The sequence below is a fragment of the Hypanus sabinus genome, chromosome 8 (genome assembly GCF_030144855.1).
Source record: "Hypanus sabinus isolate sHypSab1 chromosome 8, sHypSab1.hap1, whole genome shotgun sequence".
NCBI classification, from domain to species: Eukaryota; Metazoa; Chordata; class Chondrichthyes; order Myliobatiformes; family Dasyatidae; genus Hypanus; species Hypanus sabinus.
The window spans coordinates 999,228-1,016,204 of record NC_082713.1 but is presented as its reverse complement, the minus strand read 5'-3'; the positions used below and the strand labels follow the sequence as shown (position 1 = coordinate 1,016,204).

The window sequence follows — 16,977 nt, the reverse complement described above, 5'->3', positions numbered from 1 at the left end:
ATGGGGGTGCATCAGTGCTCACGGCATGGGTGAGTTGCATGTATGTGAAGATACCATTGACTCTGAGGCATATATTAGGATTTTAGAGAAACATATGTTGCCATCAAGGCGACGTCTCTTCCCAGGACGTCCATGCTTATTTCAGCGGGACAATACCAGACCACATTCTGCACGGGCTACAACAGCGTGGCTTTGTAAACACAGAGTGCGTGTGCTTGACTGGCCTGCTGCCAGTCCAGATCTATCTCCTATTGAAAATGTATTGCGCATTATGAAGAGGAGAATCAGACAACGAAGACCACAGACTGTTGAGCAGCTGAAGTCTTATATCAAGCAAGAATGGACAAAATTTCCAATTGCAAATCTACTACAATTAGTATCCTCAGTTCCAAAACGATTAAAAAGTGTTATTAAAAGGAAAGGTGATGTAACAGAATGGTAAACATGCCTCTGTCCCAACTTTTGTTGAGTGTGTTGCAGCCATCAAATTCTAAATTTGTGTATATTTACAAAATACAATTAATTTGGTCAGTAAAACTATTGAAAATCTTTTCTTCATACTTTTGTCAGTTAAATAAAGGTTTACATGAATTAACATATCACAGATTTTTGTTTTTATTGCATTTTGGAAAATATCCCAACTTTTCTGGAAATGGGATTTGTAGATGGAGCTGAGCTTACAGACAAATCAGCCATGATCTTATTGAATGGTGGTGCAGGCTCGATGGGCTGGATGGCATACTCCTGCTCCTATTTCTTATTTTATATGTACATAAATTGACAATGTCCGGAAAGTGACACTTGGCACCGGTGTGTCTATGCATAAGGTGACTGACAGGAAATGATAAAATGGTGATGGTGGAGATTGTGGAGGAGTGGCTTAATGGGTGGAGGTGTTGATTAGCCTTACTGCTTGGGGACAGTAACTGTTTTTGAGTCTGGTGGTCTTGGCATGGATGCTACATAGCCTTCTCCCTGAAGGGAATGGTACAGACAGTTCATGTGCAGGGGCTGGGGGGAATCCTTTGTGATGTTCCTGGCCCTCTTCCTTCACCTTTCTGTATATATGTTCTTGCTGGTGCCAGTAGTGCTTTAGGCAGTTCTTACTACCTGTTGCAGAGCCTTTTTGTCCGCCACAATGCAGTTTCCTTATCGTACAATGATGCAACACACACACAGTACTGGAGGAACCCAGCAGGCCAGGCAGCATCTAAGAAATTAGTACGGTCAGCGTTTTGGACCGAAACCCAAAACTGGGTCCTGCCGAAGGGTTTCAGTCCGAAATGTCATTTGTACTCTTTTTCTAGAGTACTCTTGCATAGTCAACGTGGCTTTGTGAAGGGAAGATTGTGTCTCACGAGCCTGTTTGAGTTTTTTGAAAAGGTAACAAAAGAAATTGATGAGTGGATGAGTGGATGTGATCTACATGGACTTTAGCAAAGCATTTGACAAGGTCCCTCATGAGAGACTCATCCAGAAAGTCATGAGGCATGGGATAATTGGAACCTTGGCTGTTTGGATAAAAAATTGGCTTAAAGGAAGAAAGCAGAGGGTAGTTGTGGAAGGAAAGTATTCTGCCTGAAGGTCGGTGACTAGTGGAGTGCCACAGGGATCTGTCCTAGGACCCCTGCTATTTGTGATTTTTATAAATGACCTGGATGTAGAGGCGGAAGGATGGGTGAGTAAGTTTGCGGATGACACGAAGATTGGAGGAGTTGTGGATGGAGCTGTAGGTTGTCGAAGGTTACAAGAGGATATAGACAGGCTGCAGAGTTGGGCAGAAAAATGGCAGATGGAATTCAATCCTGTCAAGTGTGAGGTGATGCATTTTGGAAGGACAAACCTGAAGACTGAGTACAAGATTAATGGTCAGTTACTTAAGAGTGTGGATGACCAAAGAGACCTTGGGGTTCAAATCCATACATCCCTCAAGGTCGCTGCACAGGTTGATTGGGTGGTGAAGAAGGCCTGTGGGATGCGAGGCTTCATTAACAGGGGGATTGAGTTCAAGAGTAGAGAGGTCATGTTGCAACTCTACAAATCTCTGGTGAGATCGCACTTAGAGTATTGTGTTCAATTCTGGTCACCTCATTATAGGAAGGATGTGGAAGCTGTGGAGAGGGTGCAGAGGAGATTTACCAGGATGTTGCCTAGTTTGGAGAACAAGTCATATGAAGCAAGGTTAGCAGAGCTAGGACTTTTCTCTTTGAAGCGTAGAAGGATGAGAAGGGGACTTGATAGAGGTCTACAAGATTATGAGAGGCATAGATAGGGTGGATAGTCAGTACCTGTTTCCCAGGGCACCAGTAGCAAACATCAGAGGGCATAAGTACTAAATTAAGGGAGGGAAGTTTAGGGGAGACATCAGGGGTAAGTTTTTTACACAGTGGGTTGTGAGTGCCTGGAATGACTTGCCAGGGATGGTGGTGAAGGCTAAAACATTAGGGGTATTTAAGAGCCTCTTGGACAGGCACATGGATGAAAGAAAAATGGAGGGTTATGGGGTATTGTGGGTTTAATACTTTTTAAGGATTATATGGGTCTGCACAACATGGAGGACTGAAGGGCCTGTATTGTGCTGTAATGTTCTATGGTTCTATGGATAGGCAGCAAGGCAGAGGGAGTGGTGTGGCTACGTTGGTAAAAGATGAAATTAAATCATTAGAAAGAGGTGACATAGGGTCAGAAGGTGTGAAATTGTTGTGGATAGATCTAGGGAGTTGCAAGCATAAAAAGACCCTGATGGGATTTATATAAAGGCCCCCAAAGAATAGGAAGGACATGCTTTACAAGTTACAATGGGAGATAGAAAGTGCATGCTAGAAGGGCAATGTTACAATAGTCACTGGGGGATTTCAATTGCAGATAGATTGGGAAAATCAGGTTGGTGCAGGATTCTAAGAGGGGGAATTTCTAGAATGCCTATGAGAGCCCACAACTTTGTCCCGACCATGTAACCTACTCTAGAAATGGCCTAGAATTTCCATACTGCATAGCCCTCTATTTTTCTAAGCTTTGTGTACCTATCTAAGAAGCTCTTAAAAGACCCTGTTGTATTCACATCCACCACTCTGTGGAAAAACTACCTCTGACATTGCTCCTGTACCTACTTCCAAGCACCTCAAAGCTATGCCTCCTCATATTAGCCAATTCAGCCTGGGGAAGAAGCCTCTGGCTATCCACACTATCATTGCCTCTCATCACCTCTATCAGGTCACCTCTCATCCATAACCGCTGCAAAGAGGCCAAGTTCATTCAACCTATTCTCATAAGGCATACTCTCCAATCTTTGTAAATCTTCTCTGCACTCTCTCTATATCATTCCTGTAGTGAGGTGGTCAAAACTGAACACAGTACTCCAAGTGGGGTCGAACTAAGGTCTAAAATTGAACTAAGGTCTTTGTATCCCAACCTGGTACTCCAGCTGCAGTGCTGCCGACAAAAAAGCCTTGCAGAGGGTGGTTAAGGAGGCAGTGAAGGTTATTGGGGTCTCCCTACCTTCTGTCCAAGACCTCTTTCAGAGTCAATGCCTCCAGAAGACACGGTACATCATTAAAGACCCTTCACACCCTCTCCATAAACTGTTCTTCTGACATCAGGCAAACGTTACAGGAGCATCAAAACAAAAACCACAAGGCTACTAAACAGCTTCCTCCCACAAGCAGTCAGACTGCTAAATAGCTGCTCTACCTGACTCTGCTTTGGACACTTTTAACTTGCACTGGACACTTATAACTTAACTTTAACCAACATGTGGCTGTTGTGTTTTACTATTTATTGTTGCGTTTGTTATGTTATGATTGCACTTGCCCCTGGGAAACATTGTCTCATTCTGCCCTGCAGAGCTGATGTATGGTTGGAATGACAATAAAGTTTTTGAATCTTGAATCTGAATATAGCTGCAACATTACCTCACGGCTCTTGAACTCAATCCCATGGCTAATGAATGCCAATATACCATATGCCTTCTTAACAACACTGTCAACCTGCAAGGCAGCTTTGAGTGTCCTAATGACCCAGTCCCAAGATCCCTCTGATCCTCCAGACTCCCAACAGACTTAGCATTAATACTATATTCTGTCTTCAAATTTGACCTACCAAAATGAACTACTTCACACTTATCTCTGTTGAACTCCATCTCCTACTTCTCAGCCCAGTTCTGCATCCTAATGATGTCCTGCTATAAACTCTTGACAACCCTCCAGACTACCTACAACACCCCCAACTTTTGTGTCATCAGCAAACTTACTAACATGCCCTTTACTTCCTCATCCAGGTCATTTATAAAAGTCACAAAGAGGAGGCAACCCAGAACAGATCCCTGCGGAACACCACTGGTCACTGACCTCCACCACAAACAATCTACAACCATCCTTTTCCTCTGTGGGCAAGCTAATTCTAGTTTCTCAGAGCAAGGTCTCCTTGGATCCCATTCCTCATGGCTTTCTGAATGAGCCATGCCTGGGGAATCTTATCAAATACATTACTAAAATCCATTTGCACTACATCCACTGCTCTACCTTCTTGTCTGTGTTTTGTTATATCCTCAAAGAATTCAGTCAGGCTCTAAAGGCACAACCTGCCCTTGGCAAAGCCATGCCAACTATCCCTAATCAGGTTATGTCTCTCCAAATGCTCATAAATCCTGCCTCTTGGGATCTTCTTCAGCAACTTGCCCACTACGTCAACACGGCTTTGTGCGTGGTAGATAATGTTTAACAAATCTATTAGAATTTTTTTGAGGGGGTTACAAGGAAAGTGTATGAAGGGAAGGCAGTGGATGTTGTCTACATGGACTTCAGTAAGGCCTTTGACAAGGTCCCACATGGGAAGTTAATTAGGAAGATTCAGTCACTAGGTATACATGGTGAGGTGGTAAATTAGATTAGACATTGGCTCAATGGGAGAAGCCAGAGAGTGGTAGTGGAGAATTGCTACTCCGAGTGAAGGCCTGTGACTAGTGGTATGCACAGGGATCAGTGCTGGGTCCATTGTTATTTGTCATCTATATCAATGATCTGGATGATAATGTGGTTAATTGGATCAGCAAATTTGCTAATGATACAAAGATTGGAGGTGTAGTGGACAGTAAGTAAGCTTTTCAAAGCTTGCAGAGGGATCTGGACCAGCTGGAAAAATGGGCTGAAGAATGGCAGATGGAGTTTAATACAGACAAGTGTGAGGTATTGCACTTTGGAAGAAAAAACCAAGATAGAACATACAAGGTAAATGGTAGGGCACGGAAGAGTGCAGTAGAAGAGGGATCTAGGAATACAGATACAAAATTCCCTAAAAGTGGCGTCATAGGTAGATAGGGTCGTAAAGAGGACTTGGTACATTGGCCTTTTTAAATCAAAGTATTGAGTATAAGAGTTGGAATGTTATGGTGAGGTTGTATAAGGCATTGGTGAGGCCGAATTTGGAGTATTGTGTGTAGTTTTGGTCACCGAATTATGGGAAGGATATTAATAAGGTTGAAAGAGTGCAGAGAAGGTTTACAAGGATGTTGCCAGGACTTGAGAAATTGAGTTACAAAGAAAGGTTGAATAGGTTAGGACTTTATTCCCTGGAACGTAGAAGAATGAGGGGAGACTTGATAGAGGTGTATAAAATTATGATGCGTATAGATAGAGTGAATGCAAGCAGGCTTTTTCCACTGAGGCTAGTGAAGAAAAAAACCAGAGGACATTGGTTAAGGGTGAAAGGGGAAAAGTTTAAAGGGAACATAAGGGGGGGGGGCTTCTTCACACAAAGAGTGGTGGGAGTGTGGAGTGAGCTGACAGATGAAGCGGTAAATGCGGGCACACTTTTAATATTTAAGAAAAACTTGGACAGATACGTGGATGAGAGGTGTATGGAGGGATGGGCCAGATGCAGGTCAGTGGGACTAGGCAGAAAAATGGTTTGGCATAGCCATCAAGGGCCAAAAGGCCTGTTTCTGTGCTGTAATGTTCTATGGTACTGAAGTAAGACTCACTGGTCTATAATTTCTACTCCTTTTCTTGAATAAGGGAACAGCATTTGCAACCCTTCACCCCTCTGGTACTTCTCCTGTACCTATTGATGATGCAAAGATCAGTGCCATAGGCTTAGCAATTTCCTCCCTTTCTTCCCTCAGTAGCCTGGGGTGTATCTCGTCCGGACCTGGTGACTTATGTAACTTAATGCTTTTCAAAAGCTCCAGCACATCCTCTTTCTTAATGTCTATATGCTCATCATTTCAGTCTGCTGTAAGTCATCCTTACAACTGCCAAGGTCCCTTTCCTTGGTGAATATTGAAGCAAAGTATTCATTAAGTACATCTGCTACCTCCTCTGACTCTGTGCACGTTTCTACTATTGCTCCTGATTGGTCCTATTCTCACACAGCTCATCCTCTTGCCCTTCACGTACTTTGTAAAATGCCTTGGGGTTTTCCTTAATCCTGCTTGCCAAAGCCTTCTCATGGCCCCTTCTAGCTCTCCTAATTTCATTCTTGAGCACCTTCCTGGCACTCTTGTAATTTTCTATAGTGCTAACTGTACCTAGTTTCTTGATCCTTTCGTAAGCTTTTCTTATCATCTTAACTAGATTTTCTACATCCTTTGTACACCACTTTTCTTTTACCCTACCATCTTTTCCCTGCCTCAATGGAATATATCTATGCAAAACGCCATGCAAATGATCCCTGACCATTTGCCACATTTCTGCCATGCATTTTCCTGAGACCATCTGCTCCCATGTCTCTGCCTAATAGCATTCCCCTACCCTAATTAACCATGTAACAATTACAGCACGGAAACAAGCCATCTCGGCCCTTCTAGTCCATGCCGAACGCTTACTCTCACCTAATCCCACTGACCCACACTCAGCCCATAACCCCCCATTCCTTTCCTGTCCATATACCTATCCAATTTTACTTTAAATGACAATATTGAACCTGCCTCTACCACTTCTACAGGAAGCTCATTCCACACAGCTACCACTCTCTGAGTAAAGAAATCCCCCCTCGTGTTACCCTTAAACTGTTGCCCCCTAACTGTCAACTCATGTCCTTTTGTTTGAATCTCCCCTACTCTCAATGGAAAAAGCCTATCCACGTCAACTATTTCTATCCCCCTCATAATTTTAAATACTTCTATCAAGTCCCCCCTCAACCTTCTACGCTCCAAAGAATAAAGATCTAACTTGTTCAATCTTTCCCTTTTTAAAATTAAATGTTTTCCCAATTTGTCTGCTCCTCTCCCTCTCTAGCACTATGCTGAAAGAGATAGAGCTGTGATCACCACCTCCAAATTGCTCTACACTGAGAAATCTGACAACTGACCAGGTTCATTTCCCAATACCAGATCAAGTATAGCTTCTCCTCTAGTTGGCTTATCTACATACTGCATCAGGAAGCCTTCCTAAACACACCTAACAAACTCCACCCCATCCAAACCCCCTGCTCTAATGAGAAGCCAGTCAATATTAGGAAAGTTAAAAATCACCCATCACAACAGCCTATTATTATTGTACCATTCCAGAATCTGCCTCCCTATCTGCTACTTGATGTCTCTGCTACTATTGGGTATCTATAAAAAAAATACCCAGCAGAGTTATTGCCCACTCTCTGTTTCTGACTTCCTCCCACACTGACTCAGTAGACAATCTCTCCAGGACTTTTCTGCAACCCTGATAATATCCCAGATTAGCAGTGCCATGCCCTTATCTCTTTTGCCTGCCTCCTTTCCTTTTGAAACATCTAAAGCCTAGCACATTCAGCATCCATTCCAGCCCCTGAGACATGCAAGTCTCTGTGATGGCCACAACGTCATAGTTCCACAGATTGATCCATACCGTAAGTTCATCCACCATGCTTATGATACTCCTTGCAATAAAATAAATACATCTCAAACCATCTGGCTGAGTGCATCTTAGAGCAGCTTGTACTGGAGCCTACCAGGGAGAAGGCAATTCTGGATCTAGTGTTGTGTAATGAAATGGATTTGATAAGGGAACTCGGGGTAAAGGAGCCATTAGGAGGTTAGATAATATGATAAGTTTTAATCTACAATTTGAGAGGGAGAAGGGAAAATCGGAAGTGTCAGTGTTACAGTTGAACAAAGGGGATTATGGAGCCATGAGGGGGGAGCTAGCCAAAGTTGACTGGAAGAATACCCTAGCAGGGATGACAGTGGAACAACAATGGCAGGTATTTCTGGGAATAATACAGAAGGTGCAGGATCAGTTCTTTCCAAAGAGGAAGAAAGATTCTAAGGAGAGTAGGGGGCAACCGTGACTGACAAGGGAAGTCAAGGACAATATAAAAATAAAAGAGAAGAAGTATAACTTTGCAAAGATAAGCGGGAAGCCAGAGGATTGGGAAACAAAGAGCAACCGAAGATTACTAAAAAGGCAATACGGGGAGAAAAGATAAAGTATGAAGGTAAGCTAGCCAGGAATATAAAGGAGGATAGTAAAAGCTTCTTCAGGTATGTGAAGAGGAAAAAATAAGTTAAGACCAAAGTTGGGCCCTTGAATGGAAAAAATGGGTAAATTTATTATGGGGAACAAGGAAATGGCAGACGAGCTGAACAGGTACTTTGGATCTGTCTTCACTAGGGAAGACACAAACAATCTCCCAGATGTAATAGTGGCCAGAGGACCTAGGGTAACGGAGGAACTGAAGGAAATTCACGTTAGGCAGAAAATGGTGTTGGGTAGACTGATGGGACTGAAGGCTGATAAATCCCTAGGGCCTGATGGTCTGCATCCCAGGGTACTTAAGGAGGTGGCTCTAGAAATCGTGGACGCATTAGTAATCATTTTCCAATGTTCTATAGATTCGGGATCAGTTCCTGAGGATTGGAGGATAGCTAATGTTATCCCACTTTTTAAGAAAGGAAGAATAGAGAAAATGGGGAAATTATAGACCAGTTAGCCTGACATTTGTGGTGGGGAAGATGCTAGAGTCAATTATAAAAGATGAAATAACAGCACATTTGGATAGCAGTAACAGGATCAGTCCGAGTCAGCATGGATTTACGAAGGGGAAATCATGCTTGACTAATCTTCTGGAATTTTTTTGAAGATGTAACTATGAAAATGGACAAGGGAGAACCAGTGGATGTAGTGTACCTGGACCTTCAGAAAGCCTTTGATAAGGTCCTACATAGGAGATTAGTGGGCAAAATTAGAGCACATGGTATTGGAGGTAGGGTACTAACATGGATGGAAAATTGGTCGGCAGACAGGAAACACAGAGTAGGGATTAACGGGTTCTTTTCAGAATGGCAGGCAGTGACTAGTGGGGTACTGCAAGGCTCAGTGCTGGGACCACAGCTATTTACAATATACATTAATGATTTAGATGAAGGGATTAAAAGTAACATTAGCAAATTTGCAGATGATACAAAACTGGGTGGCAGTGTGAAATGTGAGGAGGATGCTAGGAGAATGCAGGGTGACTTGGACAGGTTGGGTGAGTGGGCAGATACAGTTTAATGTGGATAAATGTGAGGTTATCCACTTTGGTGGCAAGAACAGGAAGGCAGATTACTATCTGAATGGTGTCAAGTTAGGAAAAGGGGAAGTACAACGAGATCTAGGTGTCCTTGTTCATCAGTCACTGAAAGTAAGCATGCAGGTACAACAGGCAGTGAAGAAAGCATGTTGGCCTTCATAACAAGGGGAGTTGAGTACAGGAGCAAAGAGGTCCTTCTGCAGTTGTGCAGGGCCCTGGTGGGACTACACCTGGAGTATTGTGTTCAGTTTTAGTCTCCACATTTGAGGAAGGACATTCTTGCCATTGAGGGAGTGCAGCGTAGGTTAACGAGGTTGATTCCCGGGATGGCGGGACTGCCATATATTGAAAGATTGGTGCGACTGGGCTTGAATACACTAGAATTTAGAAGGATGAGAAGGGGATCTGATTGAAACATGTAAGATTATTAAGGGATTGGACATGCTGGAGGCAGGAAACATGTTCCCAATGTTGGGGGAGTCCAGAACCAGAGGCCACAGTTTAAGAATAAGGGGTAGGCCATTTAGAACAGTGTTGAGGAAAAACTTTTTCACCCAGAGAGTTGTGGATCTATGGAATGCTTTGCCTCAGAAGGCAGTGGAGGCCACTTCTCTGGATGCTTTCAAGAAAGAGTTAGAACTCTAAAGATAGCGGAATCAAGGGATATGGGGAGAAGGCAGGAACAGGTTACTGATGGTGGATGATCAGCCATGATCACATTGAATGGTGGTGCTGGCTCAAAGGGCTAATTGGCCTGCTCCTGCACCTATTGTCTATTGTTTATCTTTGCACTATCATCTGCCTATCATTCCTCATAAACTCCCTACAAAGTGTCTCTGCTTGTGCGCCAACCACCCCATCTTCTGCTTCTTCAATTCGGTCCCACCCCCCCCCCCCCCGCAAATCTATTTTAAACCCTCCCCAGTAGCATTACCAAACCTCCATTCCAGGATATTGGTTCCCTTCCAGTTCAGGTGCAACCCATCCCAGTTGTACAGGTCATTCCTTCCCCAGAAAAGGTTCCAGTGATCCAAAACACAAAACTCTGCCCCCTGCACCATCTTCTCAGCCACTCGTTCATCTGCGCTATTTTCCTGTTCTGACCTTCCCTAGCTCATTGCACAGGGAGTAATCCAAAGATTACCACCTTGGAGGCCCTGCTCTTCAGCTTCTTTCTTAACTCCTTAAACTTACTGTGCAGGACCTGTACTCCTCTCCTGCCTATGTCATTGGTACTAATATGTACCATGACCTCTGGCTGCTCACTCTCCCCTTGAAGAATATTCTGGATTCTGGCATCTCTTGAATCCCCTAACTATCAAGACCCCTATGACTATTGCTCCACCTGACTTCACCCCATCCTTCTGAGGCTCAGAGCTGACCACAGTGCTATTGGTCTGGCTCCTGCTGCCTTGTCCAAATAGGTCATCCCCGTCATCAGTATCCAAGGGGGTATAGCTGTTACTAATGGGAATAGATACCAGGGGATTCTGCACTGATTTCTTTCTCCCTTTACCTCTCTGTGCCCACCCATTTACTCCCTGAATTCTGCACTCTGGGTGTAACCACCTGCTCAAAAGTCTTATCTATCAATTGTTCTGCCTCCCGGATGATCCTTAGTTCATCCAGTTCCAGTTCCTTTATGCAGTGTTTCAAGAGCTGTAGTTGGTTGCACTTCCCGCAAGTGTAGTCATCAGAGAGACCATCAAGTTCCATGAATTGCCACATCCTACAGGAGGTGCATTTCACTGCCATATCTGCCATCCTGCTTGCACTGTACAATGGGCAACCAACACCAAATCAGCAATGAGAAAGGAAAAACTTAACCTTACCTGTTCCTTTGGCTCAGCCTCTTCTCATCAAAGTCTCTTGAGTCAAAGCCTACAAGTTCTTACTCTGACTGTAGCCCCCACTCTGAAGGTGGCCTTTAGATCCTCTCTTTTATGGTTTAAAAAATAAGAAAAGCCCCCATGCAAAGAAAGAATTCACTGTGTTTGGTGGTTCTGTGCCTGCCTTCCACTGTTGCCAATGCCATGGGCACTTCCCTTGCCTGTGCACTAGCTACTGTTTTTAAGAAAAATACCTGTGCAAAGAGATATAACTCACCATCTTTTCGTGAGTATGGATGTGCAGATCTGAAATCAATTCAGAAAACACTGGCAGCCTCAACATGGATTGTGTGAGAAACCCAGTGAGTGTTCAATGTCAGTGACTTTCTATTAGAACTGTCCATCTAACAGGAGGCTGGCCTGGCAAATCCAAATAGTAACTAAAAATAGGTGAGAATAGAGCCAGAATTATTATTGAGTAATTTAAATCAGAAGATTTTGTTCATATTTTTGGGTTCTCTCACTAATATGCTTATTATTTTCTTAATTAAGCACTGTACCAAAGGACAACTGTGTTATATCAGGACTTATAAATGTCGGTGAAGTAGGTGGAAGTGTTGTACATCAGAATGGAAAGTCCAGCTCATGGATTATTGATGAGTTTATCGAGCTTGGTGTTTGTTCAAAGACCAGCAAGTTAACCGTGGCTGCCTGTGACACCGAGGTTTGTAACCAAAGCATTCCGGAGATTGGATGTGAAGAGAATGGAGGAGTGACGTCTTTGGCCAAATCCATCGAGGGAGCAGCAGGTACAGTCTATTTCAACACTTCCCAATGGTCTGTGAGGTAATGGGATAGAGCCAAGTCCCGTCACTCCGCTTGGCTACAGGTTGATAGGAAACAGTGGAGTAATGTAGTGCATTGTTGCTGAGCTAATAATTCAGAGAACATTCACTCCAATTGTACCACTGCAGATTAGAAGTTTGAATTTGTTTTTTTTAAGCAATTGGTCCTGTAGAAGTGTCCATTAGGCTTCCTGGATTAACACAAAGAGACAGCAGATGTTGACATCTAGAAAACAAGCAATCTGTTGGAGTATTTCAGTGAGTCAAGCAGCATCTGTGAAGGGTAGGGGCGAGGAATTGTTGACATTTCAAGTTGAAACGCGGAGCGGCTGAGCCTACAGCATAGTTAAGTGCCAGTGTGTCTATACCTTCATTGTGATCAGAATTGGCATGACAGTCAATGCAAGAAAGCCCATTTGTGCACAGTCTTAAAGGCCTACCCCTTTGGAGGTACATGCCTTGTCAAAGAGATACTGCAGGCCTGAAAAATGTTGATGTTGAAAATTGCAAATGTCACTCCACTCTTTAAGAAAGGAGGAGGCAGCAGAAGGGAGTTATAGATCAGTTAGCCTGACCTCAGTAGTTGGGAATACGTTGGAGTCAGTTGTTAAGATTAAGGTTATGGACGATAGGACAATGTCAACATGGTTTCCTTGAGGGAAAATCTTGCCCGACAAACCTGTTGAAATTCTTTGAGAAGATTAAATGTAGGGTACATAAAGGGGATATAGTGGATGTTGTATATTTGGATTTTCAGGTCATTGGGTGTATTTAAGGTGGAGATTGGTAGGTTCTTGACTGACCACGGCTTCATAGTTTACAGGAAGAAGGCTGGGGAGTGTTATTGAGGAAGGAAAAAAAAGGATTAGCCAGGATTGAATGGTGGAGAAGACTCAATGGGCCAGATGGCCTAATTCTGCTCCTATGTCTTATGGTCTGAGCAGTTGAATTCTGCTGTCAGAGAGTGTGTTCAAATACAACTTATTAAGAATGGCAAGAAAATCACAGCTTTTGTTCCAGCTGGTTGCTTGAATTTCAGAGAGGAAGACGATGAAATTCTGGTTGCTGATTTTGGTTGTTAGTGATGTTCCTGGTGTCCTTTTCAATGTGCTTAAAGTAGCCAGTATATCTTAGCTGGCCCTATAAAGAGGCAAGAAGGAAAGACCAACCTTGAAACTTTTCATTACATAGACAAATATGGAAAATCAAATCTTTTAAAGTCAATAAAAAACTTAATGCAAGACTTTGAACTGAAGTGCCAGCAATTTCTTATTCCTCCCCCACCCCACACACTCCCTCTCCCTCTACCTCACCCTCCAAAATCCACCTTCATCCCCCCTCACTCTCCACTCTATCCCCACCCTCCCTCTCCACCCCTCCCCGATCTCTCCCCCTCCCACTCTCACCCCCCTCTCCTCTCCTCCCCTCCCCTCCCTTCTCCTCCACCTCTCCCCTCCCCCTCTCCTCCACGTCTCCTTTCCACTCTCCCGTCCCCATCCTCCCTTTCCCCACCCCCTCTCCCCCCTCCTTTCCCCCTGTCTCTCACCATCTCTCTCACACTCCCTTTGTCTCTCTCACCCTCTCTCTCCTTCCCCTCCCTCTCCTCCCCCCGTCGGCCCCCTCTCCTCTCTGACCCCCTCCCCTCCTCCCCCTTGCTCCTCCTTGTCTCCTCTCCTCTCTCCCCACCCCTCTCCCTCCCTCCTGCTTCCTCTCTTCCTCTACCCTTCTCACCTTGACCCACTGAGTTCTTCCACCAGGCTCCTGTATCAGAAGCCTGCAAGGCCCTCTAAACTGAGAAATAAGGAAGCTTAGAGCAATGGTGCTGCTAGACCTGTTGAGATTTGAAGGTGTGTCATCTGTAGCAGGTCTTAATGAAGGACTTGGCCCAAAACATCAATGAATAATGTCCATAGATGCTGCCTGTCCTGCTGAGTTCCTCCAAATCCCCCTGTTCCATCCTAAAGAAGGCTTTCAGCCTGAAATGTCGACTGTTTATTCATTTCCATAGACTCTGCCTGACCTGCTGGGTTCATCCAGCATTTTGTATTTGTTAATCTACAGCAGACTTAGTTAAATTATTTTTGGATGGAGAGAAGGTTTCAGCATTTGTTCTTTTATTACTGATGTTGTTACATTTACAAGTGTCCTTGGCCATCATATAATAGCAAACACAAGATTAATTCAGAACTGTACGGACATAATCATTGGTAAAAGCAAAAACTTAGCAGCGCAGCAGCTTCTGCGGAGGCAAAAAGTTGGTTGCAATCCTGTAACTGTTTGATTTTTGCTGAACGTTCCAGCATCTGCAGTCTCTGTTGCAAAAAAGCATTTCCCTGTTAGCAAAAGGCTGAAGAGACACAGTTCTTTTCTTGGAGAAGATAAATTAACATCAACAGTGGTTTCAGGAGAGAGGGTTCAGTTAACCATATTTGATGCGAAACATTAAATCATTGAAATGTTCCCATATTCCAATAATTGACTGGATCCTGTAGCCAAATACTGTCAATGAGACTGTTGGACCATGGCAACTGTAGTATATGGGTTCAGGAAAGAAGGTGGACTCAGATGCTCGATTGTTCCAGGTTGAGATAGTGAATCTGTTGTAGCTTAGTTGTATGACTGCAGTCTGAGAGGCGTATGAAATATGCCTCTCTGCTATGTACATTTTAGCTTAGCTTGCCTGAGTCTGAGAGAGGCATAAGACCAAAAGACATAGGAGCAGAATTCAGTGGCTCAACTTATTGAGTCTGCTCCGCCATTCCATCATGACTGATTTATTATCCCTCTCAACCCCATTCTCCTGTCTTTTCCCCATAATCTTTGACGCCCTGACTAACTAAGAAGCTATCAACCTTTGCTTTAAATATGCTTAGTGATTTGGTCTCCACAGCTCTCCATGACAGTGAATTTCACAGATTCACCAACATCTGGCTAAAATAATTCTTCCTCATCTCTGTTCTAAATGCATGTCCCTCCATTCTGACACTGTGTGCTCTGGTCCTAGGCACACCCACTATAGCAAACATCCTCTCCACATCCACTCTGTCTAGGCCTTTGAATATTCAATAGGTTTCAATGAGATGCATCTCCCCCCCCCCCCCCATTCTTCTAAACTCCAGCAAGTACAGGACCAGTGCCATCAAACACTTCTCAAATGTTAACCCTTTCTTTCCCGGAATCATTCTTGGGAATTTCCTCCAGGCCCTCTCCAATGCCAGTGCATCTTTTCTTAGGTAAAGGGACCCAGACTGGTCACATACTCCAAGTGTAGTCCAACTAATGCCTTATGAAGCCTCAGCATGACATCCTTATTTTTATATTCTAGTCATCTTGAAATGAATGCTAACATCGTATTTGCCTTCCTCACCACCAACTCAACCTGCAAGTTAACCTTTAGGGAATCCAGCACAAAGATTCCCAAGTCCCTTTGCGTCTCTGATATTTGAGTTTTCTCCCAGTTAGAAAATGGTCTGCAGCTTTTTTTCTTTTTCCAAAGTGCATGATCACACACTTATATTCCATCTCCCAATCTGTCCAAGAACTTCTGCACCTTCTCTGCTTCTTCAACACTTCCTGCCATTCCATCCATTTTTGTATCATCTGCAAACATGGATACAAAGCCATCAATCCCATCATACAAATCTTTGACATATAACATGAAAAGAAGCTGTCATAACATCAACCCCTACAGAACACCACTCGATACCAGCAGCCAAACAGCCTCAGTTTATTTAGCCTCTGCCTCCTGCCACTGAACCAATCTTCTATCCTTGCTAGTAGATTTCCTGCAATACCATGGCTGTTAACTTGTTAAACAGCCTCATGTACATTACCTTGCCAAAGGCCTTCTGAAAATCCAAGTATACAATGTCCACTGACTGTCCTTTGTTGATATTGCTTGTTACTTGGAAACATAGAAATCTACAACACATTACAGGCCTTCGCCCCACAGTGTTGTGCCAATCATGTAACTACTCTAGAAACTGCTTAGAATCTCCCTACCACATAGCCCTGTACTTTTCTAAGCTCCATGTACCTATCCAAGAGTCTTAAAAGACCCTGTTGTATCCACTTCTGCCACCTTCGCTGGTAGTACATTCCACACCTATTACTCTCTGCGAGAAATGCTTACCTCTGACATCCCCTTTGCACCTACTTCCAAGCACCTTAAAACTATGCCCCCATGTTTTAGTCATTTCAGCCCTGGGGAAAAGCCTCTGGCTATGCACACAATCAGTGCCTCTCATCATCTTATGCACCTCTATCAGGTCACCTCTCATCCTCTGTCGCTCCAAGGAGAAAAGGCCAAGTTCACTCAACCTATTCTCATAATTCATGCCCTCCAATCCAGGCAACTTCCCTGTAAATCTCCTTTGCACTCTCTCTATAGTATCCACATCATTCCTGTAATGAAGTGACCAGAACTGAACACAGTACTCCAAGTGGGATCTAACTAAGGTCTTAAATGGCTGTAACATTACCTCACAGCTCTTGAACTCAATCCCATGGTTGATGAAGGCCATCACACTATAGGGCTTCTTAAAAACACTGTCAACTTGCGCAGCAACTTTGAGTGTCCTGTGTACATGGATCCTCCACACTGCTTACCGCAAATATTATATTCTGTCTTCAAATTCGACCGACCGAAATGAACCACTTCACGCTTAACTGGGTTGAACTCTATCTGCCACCTCAGCCAGCCCTGCATCCTATCAATGTCGCGCTATAACCCCTGACAACCCTCAAGACTATCTATAACACCCCCAACTTTTGTGTCATCAGCAAACTTACTCACCCTTCTACTTCCTCATCCAGGTCAT

At 43.8% G+C, this 16,977-nt stretch overlaps 1 protein-coding gene across 9 annotated transcripts in view; it reads left to right on the top strand.

Annotated features, from left to right (window-relative positions):
• The window catches only part of map7d3 (MAP7 domain containing 3), a 274,252-nt gene that overhangs the window by 244,730 nt on the left and 12,545 nt on the right, over positions 1-16,977 (top strand). For 8 of the 9 annotated variants that reach the window (XM_059976667.1, XM_059976669.1, XM_059976662.1 and 5 more), the window contains one exon: positions 11,865-12,121. The exons of the other annotated variant lie outside the window; for it this stretch is intronic. In XM_059976667.1, the coding sequence (XP_059832650.1) occupies positions 11,865-12,121 (257 nt within the window). The remainder of the gene's footprint in view (positions 1-11,864; positions 12,122-16,977) is intronic. 9 annotated transcript variants of the gene reach the window in all.